Source organism: Piliocolobus tephrosceles, chromosome 10, assembly GCF_002776525.5.
Source record: "Piliocolobus tephrosceles isolate RC106 chromosome 10, ASM277652v3, whole genome shotgun sequence".
Taxonomy (NCBI): domain Eukaryota; kingdom Metazoa; phylum Chordata; class Mammalia; order Primates; family Cercopithecidae; genus Piliocolobus; species Piliocolobus tephrosceles.
The window spans coordinates 3,853,684-3,875,550 of record NC_045443.1 but is presented as its reverse complement, the minus strand read 5'-3'; the positions used below and the strand labels follow the sequence as shown (position 1 = coordinate 3,875,550).

Below are 21,867 nucleotides of genomic sequence, written 5' to 3'. Positions count from 1 at the left end.
TGACGTTTCAATGAAGATGTCCTGCAGGCAGGCGGATATGCCACGCCAATCTCAGAAGAGAGATGTGGGCTGCAGTCTGAGGATGGGAACTGGTCATGATGCTGAGAGAGTGGATGGGGTCACCTGGAGACAGCATGCAGAGAAGGCGACCACAACCCTGCCCGGAACAAGCCCACAGCACCACAAGTCACAGAATCAACGAAGCATATCAGCTGCAAAGTCAAGGCTGCATAACGTCTCTGACCCTAAAACTCGGATCTATCTTTACAAGACTCTCCCTCAACTATTCCCACGCCTGGGAAACACACTCTCCCGTGTTGACATGTCAGACCCTGTGTGTAGCTCAGAAGCTCCAGGCCAGTCATTAAATTTGTACCTCATATCTCACATATTATGAACTACAAATCACGCAGGACATGTATGTTTGTGGATGAGCGTGTTCTCCTGCATGACGGACCTACTGACTCAGAAGCATGTACACATCCTCACATAGAAACATCCCGATACCCTGCCGTCTGTCTGGAATAGGTCATTTGTATCTGCTTTCAGCGAACATCAGAATTGACTATTCCCATTTTGAACTATAAATTTTCTCCTAAAAGTGAAACAACTGGGCAGAAAAAAAATCTTAAAAGTTGTAACAGTAGGAAAAAGAAGAAAACATCTGCCAGCTTTATGTTGTATCCCATTATCAAATTTAATCCTCGTGGCCAGCCTATGAAATGGGTTTTATAATCCCACAGGGATGAAAGTGAGATCCCAAATTAGATCTGACTACCAAACTCCCCCCTGCACCATTCTGGGTCAACAACTTTAATTTGGGGAAAAAAGGGGAAAGAATACAAAAATCAGCAGGGCGTGGTGGCGGGCGCCTGTAATCCCAGCTACTCAGCAGGCTGAGGCAGGCGAATCACATGAACCCGGGAGGCGAATCACATGAACCCAGGATCCGAGATCGCACCGGTGCACTCCAGCCTGAGCCACAGGGCAAGACTCTATCTCAAAAAAACAAAAACAAAAAAAGGCCGGGCATGGTGGCTCACCCATGTAATCCCAGCACTTTGGGAGGCCAAGGCAGGCGGATCACGAGGTCAGGAGATCGAGACCGTCCTGGCTAACATGGTGAAACGCTGTGTTTACCGAAAGTACAAAAAATTAGCCGCTCGTGGTGGTGGGCGCCTGTAGTCCCAGCTACTCGGGAGGCTGAGGCAGGAGAATGGAGTGAAACCGGGAGACGGAGCTTGCAGTGAGCCGAGATTGCGCCCCTGCACTCCAGCCCGGGAGACAGAGCGAGACTCATCTCAAAAAATAAAAATAAAAAAACAAAAGGAGAAGAAAAAGAATTCTAACAAAAGGAATAGCATGTGCTATATACAGGTTTATTTTCCTGACTCATTCAATAAAAGTAGTCATCAATTTTCTACTACGTACCTGTGGGCAAAAACTGAACTAATGCATGTTAATAGAGAACATGCCTTAATTAGGGCCCTATCTACACTTCTGATGGGCTATAATCGTTTGCAGAATTCTTTGACTGAGCCTCCCCAGAGAATTACTGTCATAACTGCTTGTCAGAGAGAGATGAAATCCTTGAATTTAATGTGATTATGGGAATTATAGTCTTTCATTTTCTGGGAGACCCAGGCTTGAAAGGCCACCACTTTACTTTAGCTAACAAGAGATGGTCTTTCACAATAGAGTGACAAATGGGGCCCTAATTGAGGAATTTGTTAACAGCCTTCCCTTTATAGTGGCATTAGCCCAATTTGGCCTCAGCTGTGCCACTCACACAGCTTATATTCTGCGGGATTTAGTGCCAAGAAGACAGGGAATTTAACTCAATAATTAAACCTCCAATTTGTCATGTCAGCCTGGGCATCTTTCTCTCCTATCTCCTATCCATGCCTCAGTTTCTCTCAGTAGGAACACAGGGGAAAGTCGCCAATCAGTCCAGTAATCAACATGTAGGAATTGAGCAAGTCTTGAGTGGGGCGTCAAGCCCGAGAGAAGCCTGAGATAGCATTGTCTACCCCCAGGGAGCCTCCCGTAGAGCATGACCACTTCTCTTCCATACCCCAATTCCCTCACACCCGTAGGACCTCCATCAGGCTTCATTTTCATCTGATAGGTGTGGACAAACACCTGAGTTCTACGTCCCAAAGCTGAGAGTGAGCCTGGAGAGTGGCAGGCAGCCTGTGGGTCACAGAGGCTCCCTGTTCCTCCTATAACTGGGGCCCTTCACATGGCACAGTGGACCTCTGGGCAGGGAAGCTAAAGAGCCCTGCCTTCAGCTGCTTTCTTGACTCCACCTGGCTGACCCGAGAATGAATTCCCTGAATCAAAGGTGCCTTCCCTCAAAGGCTCTGCTCCCGCCCCTCCCAGTGCCGGTTCCACAATGTCACCAAAAAGGCCCTGTACTTATCTGTTCTTCTTTCATCCACTACTGGGTGAGCCCAGATGACTGATAAAGCTAATCTTTCTTGAGTATTTACCATGTGCCAGACATGTGCTTTATGTGAAATGACTCACTTAGTCCCTGTGATAACCCTATGGGATAATGCACCATTACCCATACGTAGCATAGAGGATGAGTCCCACACACAGGTAACTGCAGTAAGTGGTGCAAGCTGGGAAGCAGCAGAGTTGAGCTTGAACCCAACTAGTAACCCCACGCTAACCCCAGAGCCTACACAATTAACCCCCACACAAAACTGCTGCAGGCTGAGAAGTCAGTGGCCTACATGGCTTATTCATTGTCCTTCCTACCCTCCAGAATAGCCCTTCAAATACACTGCTGAACAGTGCCCAAGTCTGCCACTAAAGTAATTCCTCTGACAACTACAAAGCAAAACCGCTGGGAGGATGAGGTGATCTAACCCAGGGAGCCTATTACAGGGCCACAAGTTCCTGTCAGTTATAGGCTCATTTCCACACCTGGAAGTGTATCTTCCAAATCTCCAGGTGGGTAGGAGCTGGTGTGGAGCAAAGGTTAGGACAAGCTTGGGGTTGGGAGTGTGGACAGGAGAGAGGAAGGGGGTCATGTCAACAGCAGAGAGCATTCCAGCTCTGCTACTTACTGGCTCCATAATGTTGATCAGGATAATTAAACTCTGAAAATTTCAGTTTCCTTAATTGCAAAACAGAATTAATAAGAGCTGCTTTGCAATGTTGGTGAGTAAATTAAATAAGGCAATGTTTACAAAGTTTACACGGCACCCAACACGTAATATGTATGTTAAAACGGTAACTCTTGCTATAGTGATTGCTACTGCCCAAGGAAAAAGCCATGATAAAGACCCTGGGAAGCCAGTGGGTGCAGTGTGCAGCTACATGAGAAGCAGGAAAGGGATAAGGGAGAGAGACCACTTTCTTGGACTTTGCAACTCTTCTGAGGCCATTCATCAGCATTTGCTATATGGCGGGCACTGTGCTGGGTAATGTCATGGGTTGAATTGTGTCATCCAAAAAGATGCGTTTTAAGTCCGAAACCCCCAGTACCCGTGACTGTGAGCTCATTTTAAAATAGGGTCTTTGCAGATGTTACCAAGATGAAGTCATATTGGATTAGAGTGGCCCCTAATCCAACAAGACTGTTGTCCTTATAAGAAGACATATAGACACACGCAGGAAAGAATACCCTGTGAAGATGAAGGCAGAGACCAGATGATATATCTACAGCCAAGGAGTGCTGAGCATCGTTGGCCACCATGGGAAGCCAGAAGAAAGGCAAGGAACAGATTCTCCATGAAGACTTTGAGAGGAACCAGTGCTGCTGGCATCTGGATTTCAGACTTCTGGCTTCCAGAACTGTGGAAGAAGACATTTCTCTTGTGTTAAAGCCACCCAGTTTGTGGTACTTTATTACAGCAGCCCTAGAAGGGTAATACAGGTGATGAAACTACAAAGATAAATTTTAAGAAACAAAGTTCCTGTCCCGGAGCCTTCAGTATTCATTTTATCCCAGTAAAGTAGCTGGATGAGAGTCCAGACCTAAGACTGATGGCCTAGGGTCAAGCTTCCAAAGAGCTATACTTTGTTAGACAAGTACATTGTCTACTGGGTCCAGCTAGGAACACAGGCCTAGGGATAGTTTAGATGCACAGGGAGAGTGAGGTGATGGCCGTCCCTGCGACAATTATGTCAGACCCCTGTCACCCACACGGCATAGTATTGGAGACTGTGAAAGTGAGGATGGCAAGATGGCGGTGGAAGCAAGAAAAGAAGTCCTGGAAGAAAGAAAGCGGGGCTGGTGTCTCTTCCTAGGTTTCTTCCAAATTCACCATTCCACATTCCACATTCTTCCTCCTGTTAATTTCTCCACCCTTTCTCTTCACATTTTAAGTTTCTACTCTGGTTCTTCTCATGCCTTCACAGCCTAGCGGACAAGAAAAAGCATTTTGGCAATTAGAAAACCAGACTGAGCTCCAGCCTCATCATTTACCAGCTGTGGGATTTTGAGCAAATAACAGTAACTCTCTGTGCTTCAGTTTATTAATCCAACAATGGGGATATATGTAATTCACAGCATTACACATAATGCAATGTGTTAAGCGAGCATTTTAAGTTCTACAAGAAGGAGAGGGCTCTCACTATGCACGATTCCTAGACCTTATGGAGAGAGACACTGGTCTTAGACAGTACAGATCAGGATATGCCAGAAAGTTGGCACAAACAATAAAAACAGTAGATGAGATGCTATGTTTAAAGGAGGTATAAAGAGCACAGACCCAGGAGTCCGCAGGGTCTCGACCCCAACACGGAAGAGCTCTGTGACATTGGACAAGTAGTTCCTATCTCCTGACTTAAATGACTTGAGTTTCCTCCCAGCTTTAAGATTCTATGACTTTATGAAAATATGCACATCAAGCTGTTTGCTCAATATAAAATTACACTTTAAAAAGAGATCTTTACTTATGGGCCACTCATTACAAATATGGGAAAAACTGTGATGCTTGAGGGAATTCTTATAACAAGTGAAGTAAGAAAAGACATTGGATGTGTGAAATATCCAGTGGCTATTTTGGCTGGATAATACTGGAGAGGCAAATCTCAAGCAGTCCTCTCTTAGCTCTTCCTATTAGAAGTCTAATATCAGAATATCAGAAAAAGGGATTGGAAACAATTGCAACAAAACCTAGTAAAAAGGGTGGGACAACCCCAAACGGAAAGGTAACCGGCCAGTTTTCATCTCTTTTCAGAATAGCAGAAACGAAGGTGACTCAGATTGCAGTTGAAGAGTTTGAGCCCAGGCTTCAGGGAGAACGTCCCACTACGGAGACACTCGAGGAGTTTGAGGGAAATTCCCTTCTCTGAAGCTTGTTAACAAGAGACCGAGTGGCCAACAATGCATCTTGGGTTTGGTTCTCAGAGACAGAGGCATGGACAGAATGACCTTTCAGAGGTCCCTTCTAGCCTGTGCTCACTCTATCGTGTGACTAAGCCAGTTCACAACAGCACCACCTGCTTGCTTCTCACACACAGAGGCTGCTTTCAATTACCTTGGCTGTTCACGTATTTTCAGGCTGCCCGTTTTCCCCCTGCTGGCAGAGTAGACTCCAAGGTGTAAGGACTGTTTTTACAGATTTTTGCATGTTCCACACTGGTATGTGATAATCACTTCACATTGCAGTTAGCAAGGAGGAAATGAAACCCACTGCTGAATTGGAGACAGGAGTGCTGTGTTTCACCGTCTTTGACAGCCAAAAGCCAATTTAGGACTCTCCGAAAAGCCAAATTCGCCAGGCAAAAAAAAAAAGGGTATCTTCTTAATTCTCCTGAGCTCACTTAAGGACTGAAATTGGTGTTTGCAGAGGGAGGAAAAAGTGACACAGAGTAGGGCTTTGTGGATCATTTCAGCTACAGAAATGAGAAAGTGGGAGAATACTTTCAGTTTGCACTTTTTTGGCAAGACTCCTAAAAGCTAACAGGATAATAATCATAAATGCTTATTGAGAACTCACCATGTATAAGGCAATGTTCTAATTCCTTCGCATGAATTAACCCTTTTCATCATCACAACAATCTTAAAAGGCCCAGAGATGATAAGCAACTTGCTCAATGTAGCAACACATCTGCTAGGTCCAGAGCTGGATTGAAAACCAGGAAGTCTGTCTCCATAGTCTACTAGTTAGTGTACACACTCTGCAGAAACAGACATAGATGAAGACCATCCTCAAAGAACTGGGCCTGGTTCTTCCTCTTCCTCAATTCCCTGACCCCTGTAATAATGGGACCACATTCTTCAGCTGAAAGCAACTTCCTGAGGAGAAAGATCTATTAGCCAAAACCACCAAGATACACCATGCCAGAAGTCAGCTCAGTTAGCCCCATAACTCACTGCAACCCCTAATCTCATTGTCACACTGTAGGATTTTTTCCAACCTGTAATTGTTCCCTCTCCCTGGGCCAGCAAGTCAACAGAACATTAAAAAAAAAAAAACAGTCTACAAAGTGACTCTTTGCTAAAACTGTTACCTGACTCCCGGGGGCTCTCCTTTGAGGTAATAAAACCCTAATCAGGGAGTCATCACCATAAATAATGCATCATGCATCAGACTTTCACCAAGAATCAGTAAAGCAAGCAGTAGCTCAGGAGGGTCCATTATCCCCCATGGTTCATAATTAGGAATTGTGATTAATCCATTTATCTGCTATTCAAATGACTACTCCATAATAAGAGTCAATCATTACTGAATATTGAATAGGTACAGGAAGAACCAAAATGTACCCGTGATTTGACTGGCTTCAGCACCTTGATTCCCAGAATATTTACCCATTTTGAGTTTCAAAGGTCCACAGCAACATAAGTACAGGAGACAGGTGGGGTGGTGGGAGATAGGAATTCCAATTTCCAGAAAGCCATGAGTGACTAAAGCCCAGAAGCCTCAAGAGTTTGTTTACAATCACAAACATCAATTCAGTCAACATTTATTAACATTTATTACTTATTGTGTGTGAGGCCCAGTACTAAGAACAGGATATTCAAAAAAAAAAAGTGCATTATCTAATAGACATATAAATAGACACACAAAAAGCCAATTATCTTGCAATAGGAAAAGTGAGAGACAGGCGTGAGGAACACATAACAAAGAGTCATCACCCTCCCTGGGGAGAGAGGATAAATGGCAGATCTGGGAAGCCTGCCCAGAGGAGGTAACATTTGAGCCGGGTCTTGCAGGTTGAAAAAGATTGTTTTCCAGAGAGAAGGGGAAAGAGTGGCACAGGCAGAGGGAAGAGAATGCACAAAAGCATTCAGGTACGCAGTCAGAGGTCTTTTCCGAGATTTGCATGATGCAGGTATTAATGGGCTATGCCCACCATGCTAAGGAAACTGGGCTTTATTCAGTGTCCTGTAGGCAATAGGACAACTTCCTAAGCTTTTAAAGAGCTGCCTGATCATGAGCAGATTTGTGCTTCCAAAAGCTGATCCAGTACGGTAGGACTATGAGGCTGGATTTGAGAAGAGGACCAGCAGTTCAGAGGCAAGTGCCTTAGTGAGGGCAGAGGTGAGATGACCTGTCTTGGGCACTGACAATGGGCTGAAGAGGAGAGTGGGACTGGAGGCTTTGCAAATATTCCAGAAGGCCACAGAGGAGATTTCTGATGACACCTAGGGAACAGGGGAGAAGGAGAAGAGGCTGGCAGGAGAATGGTGATTCCCTTAGCTGAGGAAGAGAAGCATAGCTGAGTGATCAGGAGAAAGCATACATGGAACTAACACTACTGCGTGTTTATCATGTGCCAGGGGCTGTCCTGGCATTTCCTTACACCCATACCTGCCCTATTCCATGAGGAGAATCAGCTCAAGTTAACAGAGAAGGGAACTGAGGTCAGAGTGGTTGAAGAGTGCCTCTGAGGCCACCCGTTGCCAATAGTGCCCAGCAAGCATGTCACGTTGATGCTCTCATGCCCTAGCTGGCTACTTCACTTTGTGGAGGGAGGCTCTGGTCACAATGTAAGTAGTTTTATTCTTCACTTGCTCCCTTCCTGCCCAATGGTTGGAGTATCTCTCTGTATCTTTACCTTGTGAACGAATACCTCCTCCTACCCTTGCCCACCCCCATCACTGCATCTCTCCCTTCCAAAGTATTCCTCTCCACCCACTCCTCATCTACTCCCATTCACACATGGCATCTTGTTAGAAATAGCAAGGGTAGGGCAAACAGCAATGAATCAGAAGTGGGGGCAATCTGTGTTTCAGGGCTGACTTAACCCACCACATGACTTTCAGCTACTGCTTGACCTCAGCTTCGGTGTCCTCAACTATAAAATGGGGATAAGAAATGAATACTCGCAGGATTGTTGTGAGGATGGAATGAGATAAACAACAAAAAAGAAAAGGTGGCTACAGGATTATCCATCATAGTTGTCCATGAGAGTGTGAGCCCCCCCCCCGAGAGCAGGGACCAGGTGGTCCTCCATGTTTGGAACTTGGGTACTTAGCTTTCCTGGTACAGAGCCGGTGCTTGATAAAGAGATGTGGAATTCAGAACTGGGACCACTACCAGGCTCCCCACCACCCACTGACACACATGGAGGCGTGCTCCTGCCGCTCTCATCCACCATAAATGCAGGCAAGCCCACAACACCCCACTTTTGGAAGTGCTGCTCTAGTCCTGGCTTATTCCAAAAACAGCCAGTTCCTGGAGGGAAACCAAGTGATTGTCACGCTGCCTGGATGCCTCCGCTAGGCACGTTTGACCAAGTCTGGGTTCTACCCCTTCTGCAGGGAAGTTGCTAAGAACTGATCCGCCAACCTGGCTCACACCCCTCCAAGGAGCCCCAGTTGGGTCCGTCCCTCCCCGCACTGCCTTGGTGGCCCACACGCGACGTGGTTTTTTGTTTGTTTGTTTTGTTGTTGTTCGCAGGAGCCCGGCCGCCCCTACTGCTGTTTTCATTGATGCCTTGAGCAGAGCTGGCATGTGCAACTGCTGAGAAGGGGGAGCGCGGAGCGGCGGGGGAAGCAAGTAAAAATAGCCTGGCGCGCGGCGCTCTGCCTGCTCCGGACGCCTTTAACCCTCGCGGAGGTTGGGAGAGCGCGGCAGCCGCCGCTGCACACTGCGGAACCTGGCAGGGGTCTGCACCCAGACCCCAAGCGGCAGCGGGGGTACGAGGCCAAGGGGCCAGCAAAAACTTTTTTTTTTTTTAGAAAAATGAGCCGGGCGTGGGGTGAGGTGGAAATGCAGGGAGGAAGCGCCTTCTCGCTTCCAGGGCTCCAGCCACCTGGCAGAGACCGCTACGTGCCCGCTCGCTCCACACTTCACAGAAGCGCGGCCTTGAAACCCTGGGCTATTTTTAGAAACCCTTTCGGCGGGTGGGCGATCAGAGCGCGGAGGGTGAGGGGACTGGTAAGGATGGCTTTCTTCTGGGAGGCTAGCCGCCTCGCACTGCACATCATGCCGAATGTCTGCTCTCAGGTGGGGGCTGGGGAAGAGGAGGTGGTGAGGGGACGGCAGGCATGCAGGCTTTGCCCTAACTCAAGGAGACAGCACTCGCTACTGAATGCCCCACTGCTTTCAAGTCCCGGATCGTGTTTGTTTTGAAATCGACAATTGCCAGATGCATGCTGCTTCTAGTCTCTCAGAGAATGGGGATTTATAAAGCTTTGCTGCCTACGCGGTGGGGTAGGGGTTTTAGCAGCAGAGTTAAGACCTCAAGGGAAGAAGACCAGGAAGGGTCTCTCTACCTTTTTGCATTCCGGCAAGACAGAGGGACAATCCCCGCGCCACACCCCCATCCCCGCCCCCCGCTGCATATGGGTAACCATATGTGAAATGTGCGGCAGCCCCACCAGACACCCAGCTATTAATAGAGCCCGGGAGTTTGCTCTCTGTGTCTTTTTCCTGCCACTGAGTAAGGGATGATCTTCACACACATGCCCCACTCCGCCCCCACCTCGGCGCACCGTCTCTCCAGGAAGGTAAGGGGCCTGCCCACGCTGATCCCCTTCGTGACTACAGGTGCCCAGAGCCTACGGAATAGTCCGGTTGTTGTAATGACAGCGGGGTCAGGGCGAGGCGAGGGATCACAGCCTCGAGTCTTGGGACACAAAGCCCAGCAGGGCTCTCTGCGGCTCAGGGCCAGCTGGAGAGTAGAGAAAAAGGCCGCCGAAGGCGGGGGCCAAGAAGGCAATTTGCGGAGCTACAGCGACCTCCTCAAAAGCCCTTGCGGGACGAGCGGCTGCAGACCGGTTTCTCACTGCAACCCGCGGCGCGCAGCCCCCACAGTCGGCGCAGGCTCGGCTGCAGCAGGGCGGACGCTGTCCCTGGTGCTGAAGGTGGCCGCGGCTCGCGTGCCCTGCCGGGTTAAGCGCCCCAGAGGCGGCTCTGACATCTGACGATTGCAGACTTCTCTCTGGCCCAGATCTGGGCCGGAGGGTCTGTAGGAGGTGCTCAAGCCCTCCCGCCGGCTCGGCCCCCGCGGCCGGGAGCTCTCCGCGCTGCTGCGGGGACGGAGAGCTCGGGGACCGACTCGAGCTTGAAGGGTAAAGCTGAGGCAGCGGCAGGAGATGGTCAAGACACTGCAGGGAGCAGACCTGGCCCCAGGATTACCCACCCCAGCTCTGCACAAAGCCGTGACCCGGGAGCCCTCACGGAGCCCAAAGGAGAGGGCAGGGGAGCGCGGCTGCCCAGGGTTTGGGACTTGGGGGCAGGAGAAGGGAGCAGCGGTGGCAGGAGAGGGTGATGGGGTGAGAGTGACTGTTTTGCATTTTCAAGAGGGAGGGGACCCGAGACATGAACCTCCCCCCCACCCCCCACCACACACACACACACACACACACACACACACACACACACACGGAGGCCGGCAGAAGCAAGCGGGATGAAGCTGGGGAAAGTTTGGCACTCGGTGCTGAGCGGCGGCGGCGGCGGCGCGGTGGTCCGGGTGGGCGGCGGGGTCTCCGAGAGCCCCTGCTCGCTCGCCTCCTTACCTCGGTGTTCTCGGCCGCGTTCTCCGCCATTTTCCTCCTTAGGAGCAGGCAGCGGGAGGAGTGTTTCATGCCCATAAGAGCCAGCAAGGATTTGGTGATACAGAGATAGTAGAGAAAGAGAGAGAGCTGGTGTAGCTTTAAAAGAGAGAGCGAGAGAATGGGAGAGAAAAATCCAACCCAGCCCCTCTGCTGGAGCGTCAGCCGGCACAGTCAGCCACAGTGGAGTCTGTTCTGCAGTCTCCACTTTGTTTTATTTTCCTCCTTTCTCATCTGCTCCGGATTCCTTCACACAGTTTCAAGTTCTTCTCGTGCCCCCGACCCCCCTCCCCGCCCCTCTCCACCCGCGCTGCGGGCTAAGCGCGAGGGAAGCAGCCCTGAAGGCTCCGCGGCGGCGGCGGCGGTCGCGGATCCTCTCCAGGCTGCTCGCAAAGTCCGGCCGGCCAGAGGCAGCCGCCAACTCCTCTCAACTTCTGCCGATCCGCTGGGCGAAGCAACACGCTTCCTGCGCGTCTCTCCTAGGGGCTGAGCCGGGTGAGTGGGGGCGGGGTAGGAGGTTCGGTGGAGCAGGCGGCGGCTGGGCGCAGACCGAGGGCCCCCAGCGCCCCCGGGCCCGCCCCCTCCCCTAGTCTCCGAGGGTCTTGGCCGCCTCCACTCCCCTGGTGCTGCGCACAACTTGCGCGGAGACCAGGCCCGCGCTGGGGGCCCAGAGAAAGCAGGCGCCCGGCAAGGCTCTTGCAGGTTCTTAGAGCCGGTGCGCGTGCTCCCACCTAGGGCGAGCTCCGGGCGAGACCGGGCCACCGTGAACTCGCACCCTCCCCACCCCGTCCCACCCCAGCTCTCCCGCTCCTCTGCTACTTCCTGGATCCTTCCTTGGCGAATTATGGTTTGGGGAATGAAAGGGTGGGTGTCTGGATGGGGGAGGGTCCTTAACTCCTTCAACTCTAGGGGTAAGTGTGGTGTCATTCTGTATCCTTCTCTCCCACTCTCTGTACCCAAAGCCCTTGGGACTCCAAGCCCCTTTCAGGCTGAGAGGAAGGGGCAAAGGTGGCGGCCAGAGTGGCTTGGGAAAGAGGGTGGGAGAAAGTCAAATGCGAGACTGCAGTGCCCGCCGCCCCCCCAACTCCAGTCTTCCCTGGCAGCCCCCTGCCCACGCATTTCTCTTCTCCCTCCTCACCCTTCCCCCACCATCGCCAGATTTTGAAGTCCCTTTTTTGGGAGAGAGGGAGGATGTCACGCACCCATCAGGATTCTCTTGATCCTTTTTTAAGGGAGTTTAGGCGGCAGCAGGGGGTGTGAATTTTTATACAATGCATTCCTGTCTTCACTTTGAGTGCTGCTTTTTCTCTGTCTTACTGGCCATCTGTCGGGCAGTGGGAGATAGAACAAAAGCGGGGGACCCCACTCTGCCTCTCCCTTTGCAACAGGACACTCAGGCTGACCCCTTAAAGCAGCTGCACTTTTAAGCTTTCAGCCTACAAGTCAGGGACTGAGACCTAAAAGATGCTGCCTGAGCACGGCTGTCTTCACGTCATCTCTGTACTTGTTTGGGGAGGTCCCTCCCAAATGCCCTATTTGCTTTTATCATCACCTTTGATAACTGGGAAGTGTGAGCCTGACTGTCCTCAACTAACCCCAGAGTCCATTGAAGAAAAGGGCTAGAATCTTTCTCAGTACGAAATATGCCTCCATCATCTGGTCCTCGGGGAAAGAGAGGATCCATTGCACTAAGTAGAGGTGAGAAGTGAGGGATAGAGGAGAGGATGAAGAATGAGAAGGATGAAAATGTAGCAAGAGGCTTGAGTTAATGAGACTGTGTGTGTGTGCATGTGTGTGTGTGAAAACTTGAATAAAAATATGACCTTAACCTCCTTAACCTTTTCCCTTCTCAGAACACAGACCTGGGTTAGAGCTGGGGGTGAGTGAGCAGAGTCCTTGACAACACCCAGTCGTTCTTCCCGTTCACATCCTGCCAACGTGCAGAGAGTGGTAGGGAAATAAATGATGTGAATCTGGAGGATGACTTTTACCCTATTGAATTCCTTTTTCTCTAGGCATCTTCTCAGAGACAAAAGATTTTGAGAGACATCTAATCCCCTACCAAAAGTGTCTCGGTGTTTGTGCAATCAAAGGAAATCAGAAGAGAAACGATTCTCACTGCTCTGTGGTCCAATCCTCTCATTTTACAAATAAGGACCCCAAGATTGGAGAGAGGAGGATATTTGCCCATGGTCCATCAGCAAGCCGAGGACCCAGCTCCCCAGCCTCCTGACTTTCAGTCCGACACTCTGCCCCCACCCGGCACTGCTTCTGCTTGTGCATCCCTTCTGTGACTAACCAGGGAGGAGGGGAGCTGAAACAAGCTCCCACCGAAATAGGCTGCTGCCTGTGCGTGATTATGTTGCTATGAGAACCTCAGTGGGTGTGTTTCCTCCTTTCGCTGTTGAAATCTTTTGCTTTGCTTGGCTTCTCCCCAAGCACAGACACGTCTCCCTTTGGAATGGGGAGTGGAGAGGCTGAGATGAAGAGCTATATTCTCATGGCAAGAGTTTTCTATCCCAACCCATCCAACCCAGAGCCAGCCTGGGGCTGGGAGTGAGGAGCCTATGCCACTAGGGTGGTTCCATAAAGGCTGGAGTCCATGACGGAACTGTTTTGAAAGTGGATACTCTAGCCCCCTGGCAAGCTGTCTTAGAACAAAGAGCTGCTGTTCCTGCTACGTAATCACCTAAGAACAAATTCACAAGCAAGCTAATTATCACTTTAAGAGACTAAGTTTGGGGTGATTTGTTATACACCAAGAGATGACCTGAACATTCACTTCTTATGATGGTGAAAAGTGCCTAGCACAGAGTAGGTACTTTGTAGAACTCTTTTCTCAGCATCCCCACCATTCATGTGAATTCAGTCTTTCTCCATCTCTTCTGCAAAAATACATTAGCATAGTCTTTTACCAGGTTCATTAGTTTAGTCATGCCACAAACAATTTACTAAGCATCTCTTAAATGCCTAGCTCATTAATAGGCACTAGACTTAACAAGAAGCAACAAAACATATTGAATTGACCATTGATGAGCTCTTAATTTAGTCATGTTGGATGCTTTTAAAGGTACAGATCTTCTGTAGAACTCTTAAGGAGATTTTCATGGGAGGCAAGAAAACACATGGGATGATAAGGGGTTCAGAGAGTTCACTAGGGTATGAGTTAAATGGGTAGTTTGAAACAATAGACCCTACCAGGTAAAGAGGTTCTGAAGACACATTTTATTTACGTAATTTTTCTTATGCGAGATCTTCAACGCAACAAAAATAAAGTGCATAGAACGATGCCTATCTCATGGAAAGTGCACAAATATTATGTCAACATTCGCTAGGCCCTGTCCTAGGCACATGAGTTAAATTTTATATAACACTTACTAAAAACTTACTATATGCCAGAGACTATTCTTGACCTACATGTGTTCTCATGTAGCTGGTTCAGCAGCTCTTTGAAGTAGATACTATTATCCCCATATAACAGATGAGAAAACAAAAACACAAGAAATTGCCCAAGTGGTAGAGGCAAGATTCAAATCTAGGGTACTTGATTCCATAGCATAAACCCCAAGAAGCTGACCAGGTTCAGGGAGCAAGACAGTGGTTCTCAACCTTGGCTATACAGTGGAATCATCTGAGAGCTTTAAAAATACCAGTGCTTTGGCTCTACCCCCACAGAGTATGATTTAGTGAGGTTTGGGCATCAGGATTCTTTAAGTCTCTAATTCTAAGGGATTGTGATGATTGGAGGACAACTGGACAAGAATATCTGCAGACAAAAAGACCTACAGACGAAGAAGATCTCTAAGTTACAGAAGATCCAAAACAAGAACCCCACACTATAAAGAGGTCTATCTCTAACTCAGAGGTTCTTGAGAGGCCTGGACTGGAGGAAAGCTGTGTTGGTGGTTGAGATGAGACTCTTGGGGAGGGTTACAATTAGAAAGGTTATCCAGCTTTGTGAGATGCTGCAGAAGAAGTGAGTTTCCTATTACGGGAAAGGCTCAGATTACTCGTGGGCATAGATGATGTAGAGGCCCTACAAACACCAGAACCAGAAGGTTGAGCAAGCCTTCTGAGGTTCCACCTGCCTTGTGCTGGGACTCTGCTATGCTGTCTCCTGTCAACTCTGAGCCCTTGCTGGAACCCCAGAAGGTGAAGACTGTACCATACTTCATCTCTAGGGGCCAACCAACCCTTCCTTTTGCTGTTGCCCAAAATTAAAGGCCCCTAGAATCAGGAAGCAGCATTCCTAACCTGCGGACCATGCTGCCTGGAAAATCTCAGGCTCTAGCTTGTTCCAACGGTGGTTGCTGCTGAAAGGGGGGATGTATTATGTGGTTTTCTCCTCCTCCTCGTCCCAGGGGACCTCACACATGGCCAGGGTTCACATATGGCCACGGCACTGCAAGGAATCCATGGCTCCTCAAGAATCAGGCCACAGCCGTGATCCATCACCACCTCATGGCAGCTAACCCAGCAGTGTTCTTAGTGTGTTCCACGCCAGATGGGAGCCATGCCAAGGCTGCAGCAGCCAGCTACCTGGCTGAACCTCCAGGCAGCCCCACACCTGGGCCGTTCTCCTACACAAAAGCCTCTGTGGTCCTATTCCTCCCTAACCCAAGGCCCAATATTCCAAAGAACAACTTGCTGAGTGCCACCAGTACCTGCAAAGCAATTCGAGGTGGGATTTTTTTTTTTTTTTTTTTTTTTGCCATTAAAACCAGAATGTTATTTCTTCCTTGCTCTGATAATGTCTGATTAAATCAATTCACTGTGGTTTTGTGCTGGATACGATACTATTTGCTTTAACAATATCTGGGAGGCATTTTCTTAGTATAATACTTCTGCATTTATAGCTCAATCCTTGCTGTTTTATTCTAAAAAGTTGTACACTCTTGTTACCTACCTTTCTCTAAGGATGAGAAAGACCCAAAAGATTCTGTTGTGCTGCCACAACAGAATTAGCTTTTTCTACTGAGTGGAGGTTGTATACTCCACCCCTTTCCTCCTTTTTAAATCTTTCATGAAGGCTCACCTTTTTATGGGAAATCTCTCCAGAATCCCTGAAAGCCACTGGAAGCCATTCAGTCTACCCAATGCAATAACTTAATACATATTTTTTTCTATTAACCTTATGTGACTGTGGACCAAGCATGTGCTAAGTATTCTGTACTAAAAGGTGAAGAGACCTATCTCTGCACTGGTGACCCTTATCTTCCAGGCAGAGTTGGTTAAATGATTAACTCTAATATACTAAGTGTTATAATAGATTTAGGTACTACTGGGGGTCTTATGCATTGGTTCTCATAGGTTAAATATAGCTATAATCAATGGCTTATAGTCAGGTAGGTCCTGCAAGCAGTATCTATTGATATGGAAGGGAGACCCTGGAGGCTATAGGGCCTCAACCAGAAGCCTGGTAGATTCCAAGTGTGGCTGGAGACACATTCTTTTTATCAAGATACCAAAGTTCTTGTATGTCTTGGAAACTTTCACAGATGAGAAGTTTTACAGCCTTGACTCTCCAAATGCACTGTTTACCAATATCACTTGTGGCATAACACATTGTGATCTGCCTTAGGATAGGGCTGATGTCTGGTGCATCAGGGCAACCAGACCTGAAAATGCACAATGAATGGAGGTGGTAAAACAAAGCTGTGATTGAGTCCACCTTTTCCTTTCTGGACCATGTAACCATTCTGATCCCTTTCTTCTCAGGGGATTTTATTTTAATTTAAACTTTGTTAGATTTTTCTTTCATTTAAAACTTCACCCTCTTAAGGTAATATTAACATTTTACTGTGTACTCTTCTCTATTTTTGGCTCATGAAAATATATAAGACCTAAGTTATATATATGTGTATATATATATATATATATATATATATATATATATATATATATATATAAGTGTGTGCTGATGGTGTATGCTGTATATAAATGGAATCATGTTATATACATTACTCAGAACTTGCCTTCTTCATTAAACACTGTATAATGGGCCTCTTTCCAGGTTACTACATGTAGATCCAAGTTATTTTTAAAAGCGTATAACATCTCACTGTATGGATAAACCATACTTTTCAAACAATTCAGCTATTGATGACTTTTCAAATTCTAAGCAATATTTTAATAAATGATTTTTAAATATATCTTTATGAACAGAAGCTTTTATTTTCATGTAATAGTTTCCTCTAAAGTGATATTACTTTAATATCCATTGCCAGTTCCTCACCAAATTGTAATTTCTAAGACTGTAGCTGGAACAATCGGAAGGGGCAAATCTAATTTTCCTTCCCTTTCCTACCCTACATCAAGTGCAAAAACACCGGCTGCATTCAATGCCCTGGATTACACACTTGAGAAGGAAGATCCGTGAAATAAAAGACGTCATCCTGTTTTAAATGTGTTTCTATAGCAAGAGCCTTCCAGTGCCTGGGGAAAGGCTAGTGAGAGGTGCTGAGACCTGGGGCATTCTCTCCTAGAGGTCTTCACAGAGAATACATCACTTCTAATTGCTGGGCAACAGAGCATGGATTTAATGCATGAATTTAACGTCAATACATGAATGACGAAGAAGTACTGTGATCTGAAAAACTTAAGATTTTCTTAATTGGCAACAGCTACCTGTCTCTTGGGTAGAACTACCACAAAGGATACTCAGGCCTGAGATGCACCTTCTGTTTCCTTTCCTTCCAGAGGCTGTGCCTGCAGGAGAGCCTGGATTGATAGCAGCCTGCCACACCCAGTGCCTAGTAGAAGCCCACTCCCTCAAAAACCACACTCCCCACTTCCCAGAAGGCCTTGTTTGACTCTCTTTCAAACCAACATTTTCTGTATTCAGACTTGCCTGTAACAAATGACCTACCCATTGCCCTCAACCCAAGGAAGCCTTGCCATTTAAAACCTCCCAATGGAGCCTATCAAAGGGTGCTTCAAAGTGTGAGGGAGGCTGAGGGAGGAAGTAAGTGAGATGAAGGAGGCATTTAACAGAGCCTAGCAGAAAGAACTTTGTGGTCTTACAGAACAGCAAGTTAACCTCTCCATCTGTGTACAAACAGCTTAACGGTGATCACTGCCTGGCTAAGGGGTTGTGAGGATAAAATGAGCCAATGCAGATGAAGCATCTGGCACAGTTCCTGGGACATAGTGTTGTTAACACAGGTGAGTTTCCTTTTCTTCAGCTCTTCCTAAAAGACCGTATCTAAACCACAGGAGACAGAGACACAGAGTAATAAGCAGAAAGAATGTGACGGCAGGGGTCAGCATGCCTGTGCACTACTAGTCCCAGCTCTGTCATTCAGCAGCCAGGTGGCCTTAGGAAAGTCACTGAACCTTTCCGGGCCTGTTGCCTCCTCTTTAAGACATTTGCCTGAGACAAACCCTACATCCTCCTTCTGTTTGCCATTTCATTCATGGTGTGGATTATGATGCTAACCACCTCCAAATGACAGCAAAGACTGGTCAGAGGCGTCCGAAACCAAAATTCAACTCTGATGGCCAAAACAAAGGCTGAAGAGCGGAACGCCCTGTCCCTCCCACTGTAAAACTGGTGGGAAGGGAAGTTAGCCTGCCATCAGGTCAGGGGTTTACAAAGGAGGCCTGTAAGTAATGTTGATTACTGCGTCCACTCCAGCACTGGGCTCTAGTTTGGCTTTTCCACAGGTCAAAAGAGGTGCCATTTTTTAAGAGCCCCATTGGACTCCAGCAGCCTCAAAAGTAATAACCAAGCAGCCATTGTGAGGAGGCATTGCTTGATTTCCTCATCACTTGTCAGGAGGCAGAGCTTGATGGGGATATCAATGAATTTCTCAGCATTACAAGCTACTGGGCTATAAGTCAGCATAACCCCATAGCTCTCAACGATCCATGTCAATACATGAATCACACAAATCAGCAGATTATTGGGAAAAAATTGCTCTTTGATTCATTGTATTATGTATTTTACATGCAAATAACATTTCTACCTGTCGATTCTTGACTACAAAATATATTCAAATTAATGTGCTGCTCAGACATACACAGTGATGGCGACAGACCATAGTCCCTAAAGCAGGGGGCCAGGTTGCTGGGGAAGCCAGCCAGAGTCCTCATCTTACCAGGCACAATCTATTCTGTGGCTAACTCACCTACGGAGAAACAAAAATCCATGTTTATCCCAGCGTAGCTCTCAACCTCAAGTCTAAATAAAGTGGGGTTAAGGACTGTTCAAGTTATTCCACAGGGAAAAAAAAAAAAAAAACCGTAATGGTTAAGTGACATTTAAAATCACACAGCAGGAGAAGGGTGGTTTCCATTTCTTGGATCTTCCAGGTATCCATTTATTTCCCACACAGCTGTCATTTACAAAGGGAAGGGCTTCCTTCTCCAGGGATGGAAACTATGCAGGCAAGTCTGAGAGCTGCCTCCTGGGCTGTGTTTCTTTCTGTGTAGGGCCTCACAGAAGGCAGAGGGAGCCTGGTGTCGTCAGGAGAGTGACCACAGGCCACCTACCCACTGCGGACCAGCTGCTGTGCTAAGTGTGCTTCCCATGGAGCACACCCACAGATCCCCACACCAGCCCCCGGTATTAATTACATGGTTACCCCCATTTTGCAGATCAGGGAAGGATGGCTCAGAAAGGTTACTGAACTTGTCCAGGTCATACAGCAAGGTGTGGGTCGGAACCCTGCTTCAAAACCTTGTCTCCTTGACACCATCAATGGCACAGACCTGAGTGAGAGCCACGCAGACCTGGCCTTAAATCCAGACTCTGACATTTAGCTAACTCTATCATCTTGGACACGTTGCTCAACCTCTCTGAGCTCCAAAATTCCCATCTGCCGAGAGAGATGGGCCTGGTAAAACCTACTATTCTGAGCTGCTGCAAAGTTCCTAACCCAAAACCAGGCTCATTGTGGACCTCAATAAATGGGAGTGATGACATGTGGCGAGTGGCTGGATGTGACAGGCTCAACCCAGCAAAACTGCATCTGTTGTTCAACTCTCAGGCACACATTCAAGTGTAAAAAGGACATCCCAGCCCGAGAGGCCAGAGTCTCTGTCAACCTGACAATGGCTGTCGTCAGGGCAACTCCACTTAAGTGACACCTGTCAACCTGTGTTCTTGCTGTAGCTCTGTCACATCCACTTAGTAACTTCTCTAAGTGGTGTCACTCCAGCTTGCATACCATATTTGCAGGTGTTGAAGACATAGCTTTTTATTTTTTAACTTCTAGAACACTGAACTTACATATAGACCAGATATGCTATGCAACGACATCAGGACTTAGTTAATGCATCCTGAGCAAATGTGGGCTTAATCACAGGAAGGAAGGAAAGATCCAGCACCTTGGCAAGTGGCTGGTGGAGGAAGGAGGAGGAGAATGGTATTAGAATGACTTTGCATATATGCCCCAACTGTTTTCCAACCTACAAAGATGGTCTTTTCTTTTCTTCCTTTCGCCTTCTCTTTAAAAACCAATCTCTAGTCATCTCCTGCAGGATAGTCCATACTACACTGGGATTAATTTAAACTGAACATCTGTACCTTTTCCTCCTGGCCTGTAAAACAAGCCCTGGAAGGTTCAAGTCAAGAGTTTGTGACTGGAGGGCTCTGAGCAAATCTTGCCCTTTTCCTTCAGCCTCATTTTATCTCAAGTTACTAAGACAAAGATTGGGCCTCTCCCTTCCTTCCCCTGATTGGATAACAGAGTCCCTGAAGCCATTCTCATCACTATCCTTTTGCAGACAGAGTTTGGCACAGACTTTCTAGTCCTATAGAATCACAGCCTAAATTTGGTTGCATTTGAAGGGAAGAACTTGGGCCCGTGAGCTTCTGGGCCACTTTTGTCCATCAGCATCTCAGGCAAGCTTCTAAGGATCTAAGAGGAGCTTGAGTATCACCAGGCCATGACAGCTAGTGCCACACCACGTGCCAATTGTCCAAAGTTCTTCTTCTGGGCCCCTCTTGAGACACAGAAGCCTTTACTACCCTTCTCCCCCTGTAAAGCTCCCCGCCACCAAGGATTTCCAGGAGACTCTGCAGGACCACATCATAGGTTCACGTCTTCTTTACCTCTGGCTGGCCTCAGTCAATATTCCATAACCTCAAGGTTGCTTGCAGAAGCCTTGCTGTTGCCCACATTAACAGTGTCCCTCATGAGGTGGCTGAGGGCTACGCCAGGGCTGCTGTGTCCCAGCACTCCCAGAGCTGGATGTTGTGCAGAATCAGATGAGCCCCAACCTCCACTCCTTGTGTTCAGCGTTCCAAGGCTTCTACAGTAGCACCTTTTCAGTTTCTGGCCCTAACTCTTCCATTCCTCTGTAAGGGCACAAAAGCCAGAGTCAGGGTGGAGTGCAGATGACATCCCCTCCCCTCTGTTGTCTAGGTCTTTTGCCCCATCTTCCACTCACAGGATAATAAGACAGACTTCTCCCCACTTGAGTCATAGACAAAAGTGCCCATAAAGGTCGATCCATGTCAGTGAAGCCTTGGGGGAGGAGAGAGGGCACCTGTTACAGAGAAAGCACTGGGCTGGCTGCTCTTGGATAGTATGTGGGGTGGGCAGCCCTGCCTCTCCCTCTGGGTTTCCTTGGGAAGAGGATTTCCCAGCCACGTGCCTGGGTTATGGTCTGTCTTCTGTATTTGGCCAGGCAGGTAGTAGCATTTATCAAACATCTACGAAAGAGCAGACCCACCTTCACATCAGTCTCACATGCATCCTCCCCATGTGAGCTCTCTGTCCCGGCCCCCGCTCTAGACCGCCACCACCACTTGTGGGTATCAACTCTCGAAGGAACAGCCCTTCCCATTTATTAACTATCAACATTTAGCTTTCCCAGAGGGATTTCTGTTTCCAAAGGAGATTCTGGAAGAAAGCCTCCTAAGCTCAAGTTACTAGAGAATGAATCTCTAATGG

At 47.9% G+C, this 21,867-nt stretch overlaps 1 protein-coding gene across 2 annotated transcripts in view; it reads right to left on the bottom strand.

Moving 5' to 3' along the window:
- Positions 1–21,867, bottom strand: part of PRMT8 (protein arginine methyltransferase 8) — a 205,537-nt gene that overhangs the window by 84,814 nt on the left and 98,856 nt on the right. Inside the window, exon 1 of one of the 2 annotated variants that reach the window (XM_023182935.2) lies at positions 10,931–11,422. The exons of the other annotated variant lie outside the window; for it this stretch is intronic. Within the exon in view, the coding sequence (XP_023038703.1) occupies positions 10,931–11,005 (75 nt within the window). The 5' untranslated portion in view covers positions 11,006–11,422. Of the gene's footprint in view, positions 1–10,930; positions 11,423–21,867 lie in introns of those variants that run through there. 2 annotated transcript variants of the gene reach the window in all.